Source organism: Pseudorca crassidens, chromosome 16 (genome assembly GCF_039906515.1).
Source record: "Pseudorca crassidens isolate mPseCra1 chromosome 16, mPseCra1.hap1, whole genome shotgun sequence".
Classification (NCBI taxonomy): Eukaryota; Metazoa; Chordata; class Mammalia; order Artiodactyla; family Delphinidae; genus Pseudorca; species Pseudorca crassidens.
In genome coordinates, this window is record NC_090311.1 from 44160456 (window position 1) to 44177352 (window position 16897).

At 41.8% G+C, this 16897-nt stretch overlaps 1 protein-coding gene and 1 long non-coding RNA gene across 9 annotated transcripts in view; one reads left to right on the forward strand and one right to left on the reverse strand.

Annotated features, from left to right (window-relative positions):
* Positions 1-9550: 9550 nt before the first annotated feature.
* LOC137209061 (uncharacterized) lies at positions 9551-16347 on the reverse strand. Of its 4 annotated transcripts, none has more exons than XR_010935880.1 (4): positions 16009-16347; positions 15458-15537; positions 14561-14776; positions 9551-9774 (listed from the first exon to the last, which is right to left on the reverse strand). It is a non-coding gene; the product is annotated as an uncharacterized lncRNA (long non-coding RNA). The 4 variants fall into 4 exon arrangements; XR_010935882.1 differs by having other exon boundaries at positions 15954-16347; XR_010935883.1 differs by lacking the exon at positions 15458-15537 and having other exon boundaries at positions 14561-14618.
* Positions 16281-16897, forward strand: part of TFAM (transcription factor A, mitochondrial) — a 42543-nt gene continuing 41926 nt past the window's right edge. For 4 of the 5 annotated variants that reach the window (XM_067710172.1, XM_067710173.1, XM_067710174.1 and 1 more), the window contains exon 1: positions 16284-16548. In XM_067710172.1, the coding sequence (XP_067566273.1) occupies positions 16448-16548 (101 nt within the window). In that variant the 5' untranslated portion in view covers positions 16284-16447. Of the gene's footprint in view, positions 16549-16897 lie in introns of all 5 variants that reach the window. The other variant, XM_067710176.1, reaches the window with a different exon arrangement.

Below are 16897 nucleotides of genomic sequence, written 5' to 3' on the forward strand. Positions count from 1 at the left end.
CAAAGATACACAGCTCCCTCAGTAAGGGGAAAAGACAGATCATGAAGGAAACCATGAAGCTTTCTCTGAAGGGGCCACACAGAGCTCACTCTCCCTCCAACAGTGAAATGCAGTAACACAGGAACAATGTTTCTGCCCAGGGAAGCCTGTTTGAAATGCAAAGTCCAAGGGTTTTAATAGGGGCTAAACCATGTAGGCACCCTTTGCTCACCAAAACTCCAGGCTCCCAGAAGGTAAGCAGGTGTTCACTGAAATCACATTGTTTATTTAAAAAGTCTAGTCAGGCTAGCATAGCAGATAGAACCTTATATCACATAGGGAAAGTTTTAAAAGCCGCCTTCCTTGATGCCAGCTGAAGGCCAACCTGGTAAGCCCTTCTAAAAATCAGGCCTGCACTATTCGTTGAAAAGACTGTTCTTTCCCCTTGAAAAGGTCTCTGTACCCTTGTCGAAAATCAACTGACCCTAGAGGTTTTTTATGGTCTCTGAATTCTGTTCTAATGACCTGTATGCTAACACCACACTACATTGATGACTGTAGCTGCCTAGTAACTTTCGAAATCAAGAAGTGTGGATTTTCCAACTTTGTTCTTTTACAATATTGTTCTGACTATTCACATCCCTCGTGATTCAAAATGCACTTTAGGATCAGCTTTTCCATTTCTTCTGCTGAGATTTTCATTGAGGTTTTATTGGATCTCTAGGGCAGTTTTGGTAAAGTTGGCATTTTTGTCCTGGTTATCTATTGCTGAATGACAAACCACTCTCAAATAAGTGATATAAAAGAACAGTTCTTGCTCATAAATTCTGTTGGGTCAGGAATTGGAATGGGGCACAGTAGGGAGGGCTTGTCTATTCCATGTACTTAGGGCCTCAGCTCAGGTGATTCAAATGGCTGGAGGCGGAAATCATTGAGAGGCTTCTGAGATGTTGGCACCTGGATGAGCACTGTCTACTAGAGCACTTATTAAAAGCCTTTCTAGGACTTCCCTGGTGGCGCAGTGGTTAAGAGTCTGCCTGCCAATGCAGGGGACATGGGTTCGATCCCTGGTCCGGGAAGATCCCGCATGCCACGGAGCAACTAAGCCCCTGTGCCACAACTACTGAGCTTGCGCTCTAGAGCCCATGAGCCACAACTACTGAGCCTGCATGCCTAGAGCCCGTACTCTGCAACGAGAAGCCACCGCAATGAGAAGCCTGTGCACCACAATGAAGAGTAGCCCCTGCTTGCTGCAACTAGAGAAAGCCCGTGCAGAGCAACGAAGACCCAATGCAGCCAAAAAATAAATAAATAAATAAATTTATATGAATAAATAAAAGCCTTTCTGTGTGGCTTGAACTTCTCACAACATAGCAGCTCAGTGCCAACAGGCAGCATCTGGAGATCAGGTCTACCAAGAGAAGGAGGAGAAAGTCCTATGACCTTTTATGATCTAGCTTTTGAAGTCACATAGTGTCACTTCTTGTGTGAAGCAGTAACAAACCCTCTCAAATTCACGGAAAGGGAACATAGACTCCCACTTCTCCATGAGAAGGAATTTGGGGTCACCATCACATCCTACTGAATCTTCCATGAATATATAGATCACTCAGTGTACTTAGGCTGTCTTTAATTTCTGATTGTTTTGTAGTTTGCTGTGCAGAGGTCTTGTACATTTTTCATTGGCGTTATCCTTTGGTACCTTATTTTTTAAACCTTGCTTTCAGACCCAGAATGTGGTAAATTTTGATAAATGGTCCATTTGCGTTTGAATATAATATGAATCTGTTATTAGGTGCAGAGTTTATATATGTGCCAATTTGATCAAGTTTGTTAACTGTGCTCACAATATTTGCTTTTTCTCACAGCCATTATGGGTGATGTGTGCAAGTTTCCCGTTTATGATTGTGAAATTGTCTATTAGTTTATATTTGCTGTAAAGATTTTGAAGTCATATTATTGGATACACACACATACACACACGCATGCACAATACACTCATGAAATCGTGATGTTTTACTGGCAGAATGATCCCTTTCTCATTAAGAAATGTCTTTGTTTATCTCTAATAATGCTTTTGGCTTAAAGTCTATTTTAATATTAATATAGCTTTCTTTTTGGCTAGTATTTGCAGTGTATATCTGTCTCTGTTCTTTAACTTTGGACCTTTCTGTGTCTTTTTAAAAATGTCTCCTGCACTCATTATAGTGAGTTTAATAAAACCATTATTTGGTTTTATTTGATTTGGTTTTTATCCAATATGACAATTTTAGTATTTTAATTGGAGTATTTAGTCCTTTGCATTTAATGGAATTACTGATGTTGGTTGGGTTTCTACCTACTATGTTCCTGATTTATTTATTTATTTATTTATTTATTTACTTATTTACTTGGCCACGCTGCGTGGCTTGAGGTATCTTAGTTCCCTAACCAGGGATTGACCCCGGGCCACAACAGTGAAAGCGCCGAGTCCTAACCACTGGGTTGCCAGGGAGTTCCTGTGCTGATTTTTTTTAAACCATGTTTTATTTTTTCCTCCTTTCTTGCCCTCTTTTGGATTAATCAATTTTTATAATAGTCCCATTTTTTTCCCTCTAATAACTTGTTAGGGAACTTCCCTGTGGCGCAGTGGTTAAGAATCCGCCTGCCAGTGCAGGGGACATGGGTTCGAGCCCTGGTCCGGGAAGATCCCGTGTGGCAGAGAGCAACTAAGCTCGTGAGCCTAGAGCCCGTGCTCAGAAACAAGGAGAAGCCACAGTAATGAGAAGCCCACGCACCACAACGAAGAGTAGCCCCCCACTCACCACAACTGGAGAAAGCCCGTGCACAGCAACAAAGATCCAACACAGCCAAAAATAAATAAATTTATTTAAAAAAATAACTTGTTAGTTCCACATCCTTTTATTTTTTTATGTGTGTGATTACCCTGAATTAAAAGATCCATCTGTCTTATTAAGTTTAATATAAATTATTACTTATACCATTTTCCCAGTAATGTAAGAACCTTAAACTATTTGGGCCTTGTTACTTCTTTCCCACTTTTTGCATTATCATTATGAAGTTTGATTCTACATGTATGTTAAATTCCACAAGACATTAATATTCTTATTTTGTATGTTATTGCCAGTATACTGACCTCCATATATACTTTTCCAGTGGTCTTCATTGCTTCTTGAATTTTCATGTTTCTATCTGAGATCATTTGCCTTCTGACTAAAGAACTTCATTTAGTATTTCTTTTAGTGCAGGTCTTCTAGTGACAAATACTTTGTTTTTTTTCTTGAAATGTTTTTATTTTGCTATCATCTGTATAGGATATTTTCTCTGGGAATAGAAGTTAGCTTATTTTCTTTCAGCACTTTAAAGGTATCATTCCATTGTCTTTGGATTCCACAATTCTGTTGAGAAATCACCTGTTTTTTATTGTTGCAGCTTTAAAAAGTGTCTATTTTCTCTACTTTTAAGATTATATACTTTTATTTTTAAACTTTAAGACTTTTACTATGATGTTACAAGGTATAATTTTCTTTATCTTTATCCTGCTTGAGGTTCACAGAGCTGCTTGATCTGTAGGCTGATACATTTTCATGAGTTTTGGAAAATCTCAGCCCTTGTTTCATCGAATATTGCCTCTGCCCCATTCTATTTTTCCCCTTTAGGACTCCAGTATAAAATATATTAGACCTGTTTCCTAACCTATTTTCTGTGTTTTTCTTTTTTCCTCTATGCTTCTGTTTGGAAATTTTGTTTTCATCTTTTTCCAGTTCACTAATCCTGTCTTCTGCATGTTCAATCTACTCTTAAACCCATCCCCTCAATTTCAGATACTGTAGTTAATTTCAGATTGTCTTTCTCAGTTCTAGAACTATCATTTGTTTTTTTTTACATATTTTAGTTTTCTATTATGTTCCAAAATTGTTTATTTTGTCTACGTTTTTTTCCTATTTTTTGAAGTACTTCATCACAGTTTTTTAAAGGCTTTGTTAACTTCAAGGAACTGAATCACCTGTGTGTGTGCTTTTACACTTTTATTGAAAGCCGGACATTGTGTATAAAAACTGTAGAGTCTCTTGGGACTTCCCTGGTGGCGCAGTGGTTAAGAATCCGCCTGCCAATGCAGGGGACACGGGTTCAAGCCCTGGTCCGGGAAGATCCCACATGCCATGGAGCAAATAAGCCCGTGTGCCACAACTACTGAGTCCATGTGCTGCAACTACTGAAGCCCGTGCGCCTAGAGCCCGTGCTCTGCAACAAGAGAAGCCACCGCGATGAGAAGCCCGTGCACCGCCACAAAGAGTAGCTCCCGCTCGCCACAACTAGGGAAAGCCTGCGTGCAGCAACGAAAACCTAATGCAGCCAAAAAAAAATAATAATAATGAAAAAAAAACCCAAAAAACTGTAGTCTCTAGATGATGTTCTCTTCCACCAGAGAGGGCTCACCCTCTCCTCTGCTAGACAAATAGTGTGCAGAGATGATCACCTTAAGGCAATCAGGGTCTGTGCTTAGTTGAGGCTGGTTGCAGTTTCATCAGATTCAATCTATGTCTGGTTTACCCTTGTTCATAGCGCACAGCCCTCTAGCATTGTCTTTGTTTTCTCAGACCAGAGAGACTGCAGGAAATTCCACTTTGCTTTTAAATAGTATTTTTGATTCACAGTTTTAGCTGCTTTCTTCTTAGAGCTGCAGAATTTGGCAAACATCCTGATGGGGCAATAACCATATGTTTGAAGTCTTTCAAATCCACCATTTTGTCACTTCTGATCTGTGCAACCACCACAAGTACTACTATTTTTTCTGTCATGAATAGCCACTCTCTGTCAGAGATCAAGCCTGAATTCTCAGCCTTACACCCCATCCAAATCAAGTGCCCCAGGTAAAAGGGGGACTGTAGATCATTAGTGTCAGTTCTCCACTTCAGTCTTACTGTGTTCTTTGGGGACCCTGTCCTCTGGCAGTCCTTCGTCTTAACAATGCTACAAGACTGCAGAAAATTATACCATGTTTTCAAAAGTTTAGTTCTTTATCTTCTTTACCAATATAGCTTAAGATTCTGGTACATATCTTGAGAAAACAAGTTGCATGTTGAGGTCCTTTAAGTTTCCAGTTTTGTCACTCTAGCACTGTGCAATCACAGAAAACTCTGTTAGTTTCTCTGCCCAGCAGTGGCCTGCTGCCTGTGCTAAGCCCAAATTCTCAGCTCTAGCCTGTACTCCAGGAGAAGAATGACTGCAAATACTCAGAGTTGATCTTTGATATATTTCATCCAGTTCTGATTTTCAGTAGGACCACCTATCTGGAAACAGATATCCCTAACCTCTTCATTCTTTGAGTGCAGTGCTACTACAACCTCCTATCTTTTTCCCTACCCTCAGACTGCCCTCAAATTAATCATCCTCAGAAATGTCAAAGTATTCCATCTAACTGAAATTTTATCTTGTGTGTTATCATTTAAAAATATTTAGAATGGGGCTTCCCTGGTGGTGCAGCGGTTGAGAATCTGCCTACTAATGCAGGGGACAAGGGTTCGAGCCCTGGTCTGGGAAGATCCCACATGCCGCGGAGCAACTAGGCCTGTGAGCCACAACTACTGAGCCTGTGCGTCTGGAGCCTTGCTCTGCAACGAGAGGCCGCGATAGTGAGAGGCCCACGCACCGCGATGAAGAATGGCCCCCGGTTGCCACAACTAGAGAAAGCCCTCGCACAGAAATGAAGACCCAACACAGCCATAAATAAATAAATAAATAAGCCAAGCATTTGAAGCCCTTTTTCTAAAAAAAAAAAAAAAAAAAAAAATTGAGAATGTTTAGGAACTTCCCTGGAGGTCCAGTGGTTAAGACTTCGTGCTTCCACCACAGGGGGCGCGGGTTTGATCCCTGTGGGGGAAATAAGATCCCGCATGGCATGGCCAAAAAATGAGGTTTAATATTTCCCCACAGCCTCAATAGTGGTTTTGCAGAGGAGTCTGGGAAAGAAAATGGAGATGCTGGGAAAGAAAATGAAGTGGAAGTGAATCATACATTTCTACTTCAAACAGTGATGCTCATTTTTATTGGATTTATATATGCGTCCTATGGTTCACAGGTTCATTTCCTTGGTTTAAATCATCAACCAGAAGAATAAAGTACTAAGTCCTTAAGACTCTCGTGATCAGATATGGCTTGCATCTCCAGGCTCATTTTCCACTCTCTGCCTCCCACCAAAATTCCTGCAGCTCCCATTGGCTCCCAACTTCTTCCACTACCAGTATAGAGTGGTGCTTCTCAATCTCAGACTTTGGTCAAACTGTTCATGGTGCCTAAAATGCCCTCTTCAATCCTTTAACTATCTCTCCCAGTGCTGATATCTTCCCTTTTGCTTTCCCAAAGGTGGTACTAAAGCTCAAGTTTGGGGTTTTTCTCCGGCCTGCAGATTCTGGCTGGCTTTCTGTGTGTGCTCACTAGCCATATGCCAAAATTAGCTTTCATTGTTGCCAAAAACTCAGCCTCTGTTCACCAGTGCCGAATAGAAATGCAGAGAGAGTGCTCTGGAGTAGAAAGGAGTAGCTTTATTACTTTGCCAGGCAAAGGGGGACATAGCGGACTCCTGCCTTGAAAAACTATGTGTCTCAACCCAGGAGGATTTGATGAAGAGTTTTATAACAGTACTTCCCAAGAGTGGGTTTGCTGACAAGATGAGGGTGTATACAGGGTCTCAGGTGGTCTCCTAATCTTGATGAGCTTCTCTGGTCCCTTTAATCTGGCCTCAGGTGGTCTCTTGGCTGCTCCTCCCTTGATTAGCAACTGTGCAAATCTGCCCTTTGGAACTCAGGGAAGGTCATGGAGGCTGGAGTCTTGCCTACAAGAAATGAGGGACAAAAAGAGGCCTCAGGGCCCAGGAGCCCCACAGGGCCCCACTTGGTTTCATCACTACTGTTGTCAGAAATGCACGCAGGGAGCTGGACACCGAGGGGGGGGCATGTGCGTGTGCACGAGTTGTGCCAGGAACTGGGGGTGCTCGTGGACCAGCTGGGGGGACCATGGGTGATGTGTCCCCAGCAGCTATGGTTTCTTGATGGAGTCCACAACATAGTGTGAGCTGTGTCCCATTAATGCCCTCCAAGAATTCTATCCCAGCTTCTTCCCACTCCCCAGTCGTGAAGTTCATGATTCAGTATTATGGATGCGCTGAGAGAGAAATGAGCTCCTTTCTGTGTTCCCCACAGTTGGGGAGGCCAGGTGGTCACTCACACACTCTCACTTTCCCTTGTTAGAGATATCACAGGCTCAGAGGATCTCTTTTGGCCCTAAGCTGTGCTGTCTTTGGGAGAGGGTTGATGCAGTAAAGTCAAATTATTTCTTTTACCTTCTCCGATGTATCCAAACTTGTATTTTTTTTTTTTTTTTGCTTCAACATTGTCCAGGAAGTTTGCTGCTGGAAACCTGGACTTCCACAATGGCTCTTTCATCCATAAGTGATTGTCTAAGACAGTGTTTTGCAGGAGTTCCTGGGCTGTGGCTATGAGGGGCTGGAGCCAGTTCATGGGCCACTGCAGGGTCCACAGCCAGGACCAGGACCACGTTCTGTATGTCTGTTACCCAACACACAGGTGGGCAAGATTCCTCCCAGATCCCTTGGCAGAGATGCTCACAGGCTCACAAAGGCACTTCTGTCCATGGATAGATGCCAAATTTTTGTTGGGGGTAGGGCACAAGCAAGGGTCAACTTATTCAGCCATAGTGCTGACATCACTCTACCCCAGTGTGGAGTGTCCTTACCCTTTATAAGTGCCCTTACCATGCTGTATTATCAGTATCACTAACCATGAGATCCTTAGTGTTTATCATTTTTGACTCCCTGGGACCTAGTACAGTATCTGGTCCACAAGAGCTCAAATATTTATTGAATAAATAAATGAATGAACTGGGCCTCAGATGATACTTAGGATTTTTTTTTTTTTTTTTTTTTTTTTTTTTGCTGTACACAGGCCTCTCACTGCTGTGGCCTCTCCCGTTGCGGAGCACAGGCTCCGGACGCGCAGGCTCAGCGGCCATGGCTCGCAGGCCCAGCCGCTCCGCGGCATGTGGGATCTTCCCGGACCGAGGCATGAACCCGTGTCCCCTGCATCGGCAGGCGGACTCTCAACCACTGCGCCACCAGGGAAGCCCCGATACTTAGGATTTTAAATGGCATATTTAAGTGGGGAAGTCAGAGAAACCAAAGATAATAAAGTAAAAATAAGTGAAAATGGCCTTGGTCTATGGGCAATTGAGAGAAAAGATTAGGTGGAGAAGGCAGATTAATTAGATGTGAAAACTTGATTTGATGGCCTGTAAGAAATCAGTGTAAGTTTTTTTTTAAAAATTCTATTTTATTATTTTATACAGCAGGTTCTTATTAGTTATCTATTTTATAAATATTAGTGTATGTATGTCAATCCCAATCTCCCAATTCATCACACCACCAGCCCCCACCACTTTCCCCCCTTGGTGTCCATACGTTTGTTCTCTACATCTGTGTCTCTATTTCTGCCCTGCAAACCGGTTCATCTGTACCATTTTTCTAGTTTCCAGATCAGTGTAAGTTTTTAATCAACAAAAGGATGTAATAAAAGCATGCGTTTGGGGCTATTTATTTAGCAGAGTGTAGAATTGGAATTGGAATAATTTGTCATACTAGAATCCTCAGAATCATTCTTGGCTTCCACCTGTGAATGAAATCCTGCTGATTGTACTAGAAATGCCTTTGGCATATGAGCCATGGCAGAATCTTAGTTCAGAATCTCAACCTCTTTCCTAAATCATAGCAATAACCTCCTAATTTACCTCCTTCTTTAGTCTCCTCACTTCCATCACTCTCAGTGCTCCTACCAAAGAGGTTTTTCTAAAAATGAGTTTAAGCTGCCTAAAAAGTTATTTGTCCATCTTTTGCTAACAAACTCCTTAGCATATTACACACAGCCCTTCACAACCTAATGCTACCCAACTTCTTTAGACTTGTCTCATACTAACTCCTTTTCACATATATTTTGTCTTCTTAAGGACAGCATGCCCTCATGCATATCTGCGACTTGCACATACTGTTTCCCTTTTCTGGAAAGCACCTCCACCCTTCCTCACTTGAAAAAAACAGTTCAAATGTCACCTACTCTATGAAACCATTCCCTACTCTCCCAGCAGATTTAAACAGATGGATCATGCCTTAGTCACCTTTGTATTTTTAGAACTTATTGCAGTATCTAGCATAGTACTGGCTTCTACTAGGAATGGAGTCTTTTTTTTAATATATTTAAAATGATAAATATTACCGTTGTATTTTGGAAAAAAATGTAAAACAATACAGGTCTATATAAAGTAAAAATTGAGTACCATCTACTCATTCCTGCAATACTAAGGTATAATCACCATTAAACCCAATTTTGTGTGTATTATTTTGCACACTTTTTATGCATGCACACACATGCATATGTGTGAGTATAGTTTTAAAAAATTCAAGCCTGAATGACTGAATGAATGAGGAAATAAAGGAACTTCAGATGTTATTTTTAGCAACCCACAAATTAGTTAAATAAGTCAAGAAAGAGTCTTTTTAAACTGTTTTTTAAAAAATATTTATTTATTTGGCTGTGCCGGGTCTTTGTTGCAGCATGTGGGATCTTCATTGCGGCATGTGGGATCTTTCAGTTGTGGCATCTGAACTCTTAAGTTGCGGCATGTGGGATGTAGTTCCCCGACCAGGCATCGAACCCAGGCCCCCTGCATCAGTAGTGTGGAGTCTTTCTTAACCACTGGACCATGAGGGAAGTCCCAAGAAGGAGTCTTTACAAGGATAGAAAAGAAACAATAAAATGTAAGGGAATATTAAAAAAAAACAAACAAACTGGGAATTCCCTGGCGGTCCAGTGGTTAGGACCCCACGCTTATGCTGCAGGGCTGCACAGGTTCGATCCCTGGTCAGGGAACTAAGATACTGCAAGCTGAACAGTGCAGCCAGAAAAAAAAACAAAAACAAAAAAACTATGGCAACTTCATCACTGAATTGCCTATATTACACTTACATAGAGTCAAATATAATTTCAAAGCTGCAAACTGTGGATTCATAGGTGGAAATTTTTAACAAGATGCAACAAGGAAGATAATCCTTCCTATATATCTCTCTCTGAATACCAGTTTTCATACCTGTACAACACAAATAATTCCACTTTGTAGGATCTATGAAAGGATTAGAAGCAAAATATATTAACATGCTTGCCATGTAGTTGAGTTTTAAATTATAATTATTACCATTTGTATTGATCCAGTGTTTTACAATGTGAGGGCAGACAATGTAGGTTATCTTGTTTATTAATAGCATTATTCCCTCAATATAATCATTCTGAATTTCTTCCACTCTTTAATTTGGCTTTCAGGAATATCCAGCAATATGAATTTGGGTTTTATAATTTGCATAAAATTATAGTTATCCATTTTACTTGTCCTTCCTCCTGCTGACTCATAGAATCAGCTTTAAAATAGAAAACCTATATTTATTTTGCATAATAATACTGCTATAGCAATGGTTAAAAATAACTCTGATACCCTCTTTTTTTTTTTTTCGCGGTACGCGGGCCTCTCACTGTTGTGGCCTCTCCCGTTGTGGAGCACGGGCTCCGGACGCGCAGGCTCAGCAGCCATGGCTCATGGGCCCAGCCGCTCCACGGCATGTGTGATCTTCCCAAACCGGGGCACGAACCTGTGTCCCCTGCATCGGCAGGCGGACTCTCAACCACTGCGCCACCAGGGAAGCCCCTCTGATACCCTCTTAATAATTAAGGTTGCATACCTTGTTCTAATTGAGAAGTAATTCATAAACTAATTTAGATATCTGGGAACTATTAACATGCAATAGATCTTTCTTTAGAATTTTTCTCTCCTTTCCGTCATTTTGTACACTGTTGGGGTTTTTTTGTTTGTTTTTGTTTTGTTTTTTATGTTTTGGCTGCACTGCATGGCATGTGTACTGTTTTAAAAGGCAAACTGCTCTGAGGTGATAATAGACCCTAAGTGAATGAAAATGGTTTGAAGGAAAAAATTATACATGTAGTTTTCTTCACATACTTTATTAAAATCTTGATTTACAGGAAAGCTAGGAGATATTCAGATTATAATTTTTTCTTATATTGCTGCAAAGAACTGTTATACTTTTACAACTTGTGTGTGTTTATACTTTATTTCCCCAAAGTGTAAACTTGTTGAAACAGGAACGATGTCTTATCCTTTCTGTACCATTTCCAATGCCTATCACAGTGCTATTTAATTGCTGATGAGTACACTGTCTTTAGATGTGGTGTTTATAGTATAACCTTATTTCTAGAAATATATTTTACTTATGAGTTCAGAATTACGTCTATTCCTCATGCTAAACCTACTAGGTGATTGTTCCTATTGTAGCTGGATTATTTGTCCATTATAATTACAAAAGCAAGACTGCTTTCTCTTAGGAATATTTTTTTTTTCAAGTGATAACTATGGATCTAACTCTTATTCACCAGGGAATTATCGTGGTCTCTGACTGCTGCTGCTGCTATTTATTGGTGCTACTTTCAGCTTTACTAGTGTGCAATATCAATGAACCATGATCATTGCTTTCATACATATGTTCCCAAATTTTACATTGCTCCCATCTACACACATAACTGTCCCTCCTATTGGCAAATGACACTTCTAACAGGTAGCTGCTGTTTTCTGTGGTGCCAAATTTGTATATAACTTATTTGTGCAAAACTAATCTTTTTACATTTTTAAATCTCCCTCTCTCTCTTTCTCTCCCTCCCTCCATCCATTCGTCATGCTCAATGTACTATGCTAGTATTATACGGGACAGAAAGAAGCATAAGACTTAGCCTTGTCCTCAAGTATAGCTTACCATCTATTGAGGAAAAAATATGTACACATAAAAAAAGATTAACAACCAGAGGGCTATATGATATGTCACAAATAAATAATATGAGTTCACATAGTCTAGAAGATCCAAGGAAGATATTTGGGGCTGGAATGATGTGATATGTTGACTGAGTCTGAGGGATAGTCTGATATAATGGGAAAAGTGCAAGACAATGAATTGGAAGACCAGGTGTTCATTTCCACATCTTATTAACTGTTGTAACATTGTGACATGGGCTTTCTGAACTTAATTTCTCTCATTTGTAAATTGGGAACCATGATCATGATAATACTTGCTCTGTCTACTTCTTCAATTCATGAATCATATAATCAAATACAGTTATATAAAGATGTTCTGAAAACATTAAAGAACAATTCCAACCTAAGTGTGTGTTGCTTTAATTTTTCATCACCTACCATAGTGTTTATGCTAAAACACCACTAATAATTAAGAAATGTTAAAAGTTCAATAGGAAGAGAGAAGCAATGCTGGTATATAATTCATATGTTATTTAATCGGGAGAGGAAATGACAAAATAAAAGACAGGGCTGTGATGCAAATATGACTTTTTTGTTTGGATACAATCCATACTACATCTATAATTATTTAGAAGCTAATAATAAGTGTTATGAATAATGTAAGGATAATGATAACCACTGTTGGGACTTCCCTGGCAGTTTAGTGGTTAAGACTCTGTGCTCCCAATGCAGGAGGCACAGGTTCCATCCCTGGTCAGGGAACTAGATCCCACACGCCACATGGCATGGCCAAAAAAAAAAGATAGCTATTATTTATTGAGCTTTTACTCTGTGCCAGGAACTTTTTATATACTCTCTAATTTAATCTTCATAACAATCCTAAGAATCAACTATCACTGTTCCCATTTCACAGAGGGGAAAACTCTGGGACAGAGAGATTGTCATTTAGCAAGGTCACACAGGTAATAACAAGCACGGGATTTGAACTTAGATCTAACTACTAAGTCTGTATGCTTATCCAGTAATTTCCATAACTTTGGCATATCACACAAAATGCAATGGTAAACTCAGAGCCAAACTGAAGTGCTTTGATGTATTTATTAACAGACAAGAAATAGATATTTAAATAATAAACTATTTCAAGCAAAGGTGAAGGGAGGAATGAAGCTTTAGAGGGAGGAGAAAGGCCAGTTCATGGAGGACTTGCATGCCATATATGAGAATTTAAACTTGATTCTGTGGGTAATCATGAGCCATTGAAGGTTTCAAGTACAGAAATGTGATCATTGCCTGCCTGGCACAGAGTTGCTGCTCCATTCATACTTCATGAACAAATGAATGAATGGGATTTGCCTTTTAGAAGGACTGACCTGGTGACAGTGTGAAATATGGTTTGGAGGGAAGTAAGACTGAAAGTAGGCAAACTGGGGACTTCCCTGGCAGTCCACTGGTTAAGAGTCCGTGCTTCCACTGCAGGGGCCATGGGTTCAATCCTTGGTCCGGGAACTAAGATCCCACAGGCTGCACAACGCAGCCAAAAAAAGAAAGAAAGGAAGAAAGTAGGAAAACTACTGTAAGATTTTGGGAAAAGATAGCAGAGCCGTTGTGAACAAGTGGCATACAGGAGCTGACTGGTACTGGCTTAAAAAGCCAATTATATATATCTCTTCCCAACTTCAGGTTCAGTGACATTCAGTTGGTGGTTTGAAATCAGCCATGCGAGTATTTATTTACACCATAGATCTCAGCAAAAACTACAAATTAGGGCTCTCTTTTCGGAGAGCTGATTTACCAACACACTACTGGCCTGATCAAAAGCTATAGCAATGTGATGGAAGAGGAGGAAATACTTACTAGAGGGGCTAATGAAATAGAATCAGCAATACTTATCATTAGTTGGTTGATGGGTGAGGAGTGTGAATGAGGGAGATTATATAATAGTTTATCAAGTTATTGGCTTCCATGATTCCAATGGGATACTGGTGCCTCTTACCAAGAGAAGGAGTTCAAGATAGGGGAAAGATAGTGAATTCTGTTCAGGGAAAACTGAGGTATCTGTGAAACACGATGGTAAAGATGCCAGTGGCTATATATTGGGGTTGCCCAAAAAGTTCGTTCGGGTTTGCTGTAAGATTTTACGGCTACGGAAAACCTCGAACAAACTGTTTGGCCAACCCAATAGAGGTGAGAGTAAAAGGAGAGGTCTGGATTCAATATGAAATAGGGAACCATGAGGATGTAACTGATAGTTGAAGTCAGCTGCGACTGAAACACTGGGAGCAGATGAAATTTTAAAACAAAATAAAGGGATAGAACCCTGGAAAAGTCTTCAAGTTTTATAAAGTAAATATACATGAAGCCATATGCCTTTTTGTTCAAAGACAGTGTGAGTAAGTAGGTAGAATTATATTTTCTGTGTAAATGCTGAGTTTGGAATAAAATTATCACTGCAATGTATATGAGTTTTAAAGAATATTGGAATCTGATGAAAATAGAAATGTTATAGATCAGATTTATAAGAACTTTATAGCAAGATTTATGAAAATGACACTTTAAAACAACAAAAAGCTTTTTAAATGTCCAAAAGAAGTTTAACTTTATACCAAACATCTGAAAGAATAAAAACACTCTAGAAAAATATAAAGAAAAATTATTTCAGAAATTAGCTAAAATGTAATTATAAGGAAGTCTAGCCTATACTTACCTCTATCTTGACACTGTACTGCAACTCTTCCTTTCTTTGCCTCTGCCACTAGTTTTCACTGCAGGTGGCGAGAATGCTGTGTCTATATTTGTTTGGGGCCTTGTACATAGTATGTACTCAGAAAAAAACAAACAATAAAACCCAGCCCTGTTTCTTCCATGACAGGGTGAGAGGTTTGAACAGATGACCTGGAAGGTCCCTTTCAATCCTGAGAATCTGTGAAAAGGAAGTGGTGATAGTTGCTTACCACTTAAAAGAAGAAGTGGGCTTAATTTTCTATGGCACCGAAGGATCAATGTTTCAAAGCTACAGATTCTCAGCTCAATATTACACTGGTAAGAATTTTCTAACAAAGCTATCCAACAGAGGAAAGGCTGTTTCAGGAGGTGGCTATCTTTGAAATAAATGGAACGTGAGAGTAGAAGGACCCTTCCATAGCTTTAGTTTAGGTATTCCCAATCTTCTTCATGCCATTGTCCACATGGAAAATGGTTGTACAGCACATCTATCAATATCTCAAGGCAGGACTTCCCTGGTGGCACAGTGGTTAAGAATCCGCCTGCCAATTCAGGGGACACAGGTTCGAGCCCTGGTCCAGGAAGATCCCACATGCCGTGGAGCAACTAAGCCCGTGAGTCACAACTACTGAGCCTGCTCTCCAGAGGCCATGAGCCACAACCACTGAGCCCGCGTGCCACAACTACTGAAGCCCACGCGCTCTAGGGCCTGTGCTTCGCAACGAGAAGCCACCGCAATGAGAAGCACGCGCACCGCAACGAAGAGTAACCCCCGTTCACCACTAGAGAAAGCCCACATGCAGCAAAGAAGACCCAACACAGCCAAAAGTAAATAAATAAAATAAATGTATAAAAAAAAGAAAAAAATCTCAAGGCATACGTGTCACACGTTCTCAGGGCTTTGGGTGGGAAAACGCTGACGTAGTCCAGCGTCCTCAGCTGCAGTGGGGGAATTAAATCCTAGAGAGGGGATGCGACATTCCCGGATCAAGACGTTAATGCTGAAGCTAGAACTCTAGTCTCCGGACAACTAACTAGCCAAAGTCTCCTCCCCACAAATTAAGCAGGGGTTGGATGTCAAGCTTGAAGACTGCGACAGCGGTAGTGACAGTGGACAGTGGATGGGGTGATGGTCCGGATCGGTATTGCTTTAATGTGGTCCCATTACCACTGGCATTAGAACTTGTTAAACCTTGAGGAACCTGGGACCCACACAGACATACTGAATCTGGCTCTGCTGCAAGGCCTGGGAATCTGCATTTTAAGGTTTGCAACCATGCCCCACCCCCCTCCTCGGCAGTAATTTTGGACTCTGAGCTCCACCTCCTGCTTGAACTGAGGGACTCTGCTGGGCGCGTAGCACCCAGCAACCTGACCTCAAAGAAGCGTGGGCGGCACAGCTACACTGTGGTAAAATTGTCTGTTACGTACTAGTCCTTTCCGTCGTCACAGGCCAGCCAAGTACAGTGTCCGGGTGAGGCCACCGCCGTGCCTCCATCAGCCTCCTGGGCCAGCGGCTGAGCTGGCTGCGGAGGGCGGGCTGCGGATGGGGGTAGAGGCGGCTCAGCAGCGTCCCCTCGAGGAACTGCTGAGCCGTGCGGCCGTTTCCCTTCTCCGCCCCCGAGTTCCTCCTACTTCTTCGTAGTCCCGCCCACCAAGGAACCCACTACGGCACCCGCGCCTTCTTCCTTGCCCCGCCCCCATCTAAACCGGATGTTAACCGACGTCCCATAGTGCCTTGCGAGTGGCGGGCCTGATAGCAAGTTTCGGGGTTAGCTCGCGGGTTTAAGTCGTCCTTGTTGGAGTTGTTTTATTGTGCACGGGCGCTGTACGAGACTGGGGCCTGGTCAGTGCTTCGTCTGCGGATGCAATGGCGCTTCTCCGGGGCGTGTGGGGCGTGCTGAGTGCTCTGGGAAAGTCAGGAGCGGACCTCTGCGCGGGATGTGGCAGTCAACTGCGCTCTCCTCTCAGGTAGGACTGCTCGCCTGCGCCTCCGGAGGCGGCAGGGCTCAGGACCCCCTGGGGTTGGAATGTAGACGCTTTTCTCCGTTTTCTGCCACTCCTAAAAAGTCAGGGCCGAGTTGGCCCTGTGATTCAGACCTCGACCTTGCCATGGGGATGGTGGCTTTGAGACCAGGCCTTACTGCATCAGTACCCCGTGCCTTGCTTCTGGCTACCTTTCCCCTCCTCCCCGCCCCTTTTTATTGTCTAACCTTGGAGCACCCGGTTCGGCGTCCCCTATGAAGTCGCTCCAAGAGTCTCCTGCCTTCATCTAGGCGTTAAGGAGGCGGGGCCCAGGAGCTGGAGTGTACACGCTTTC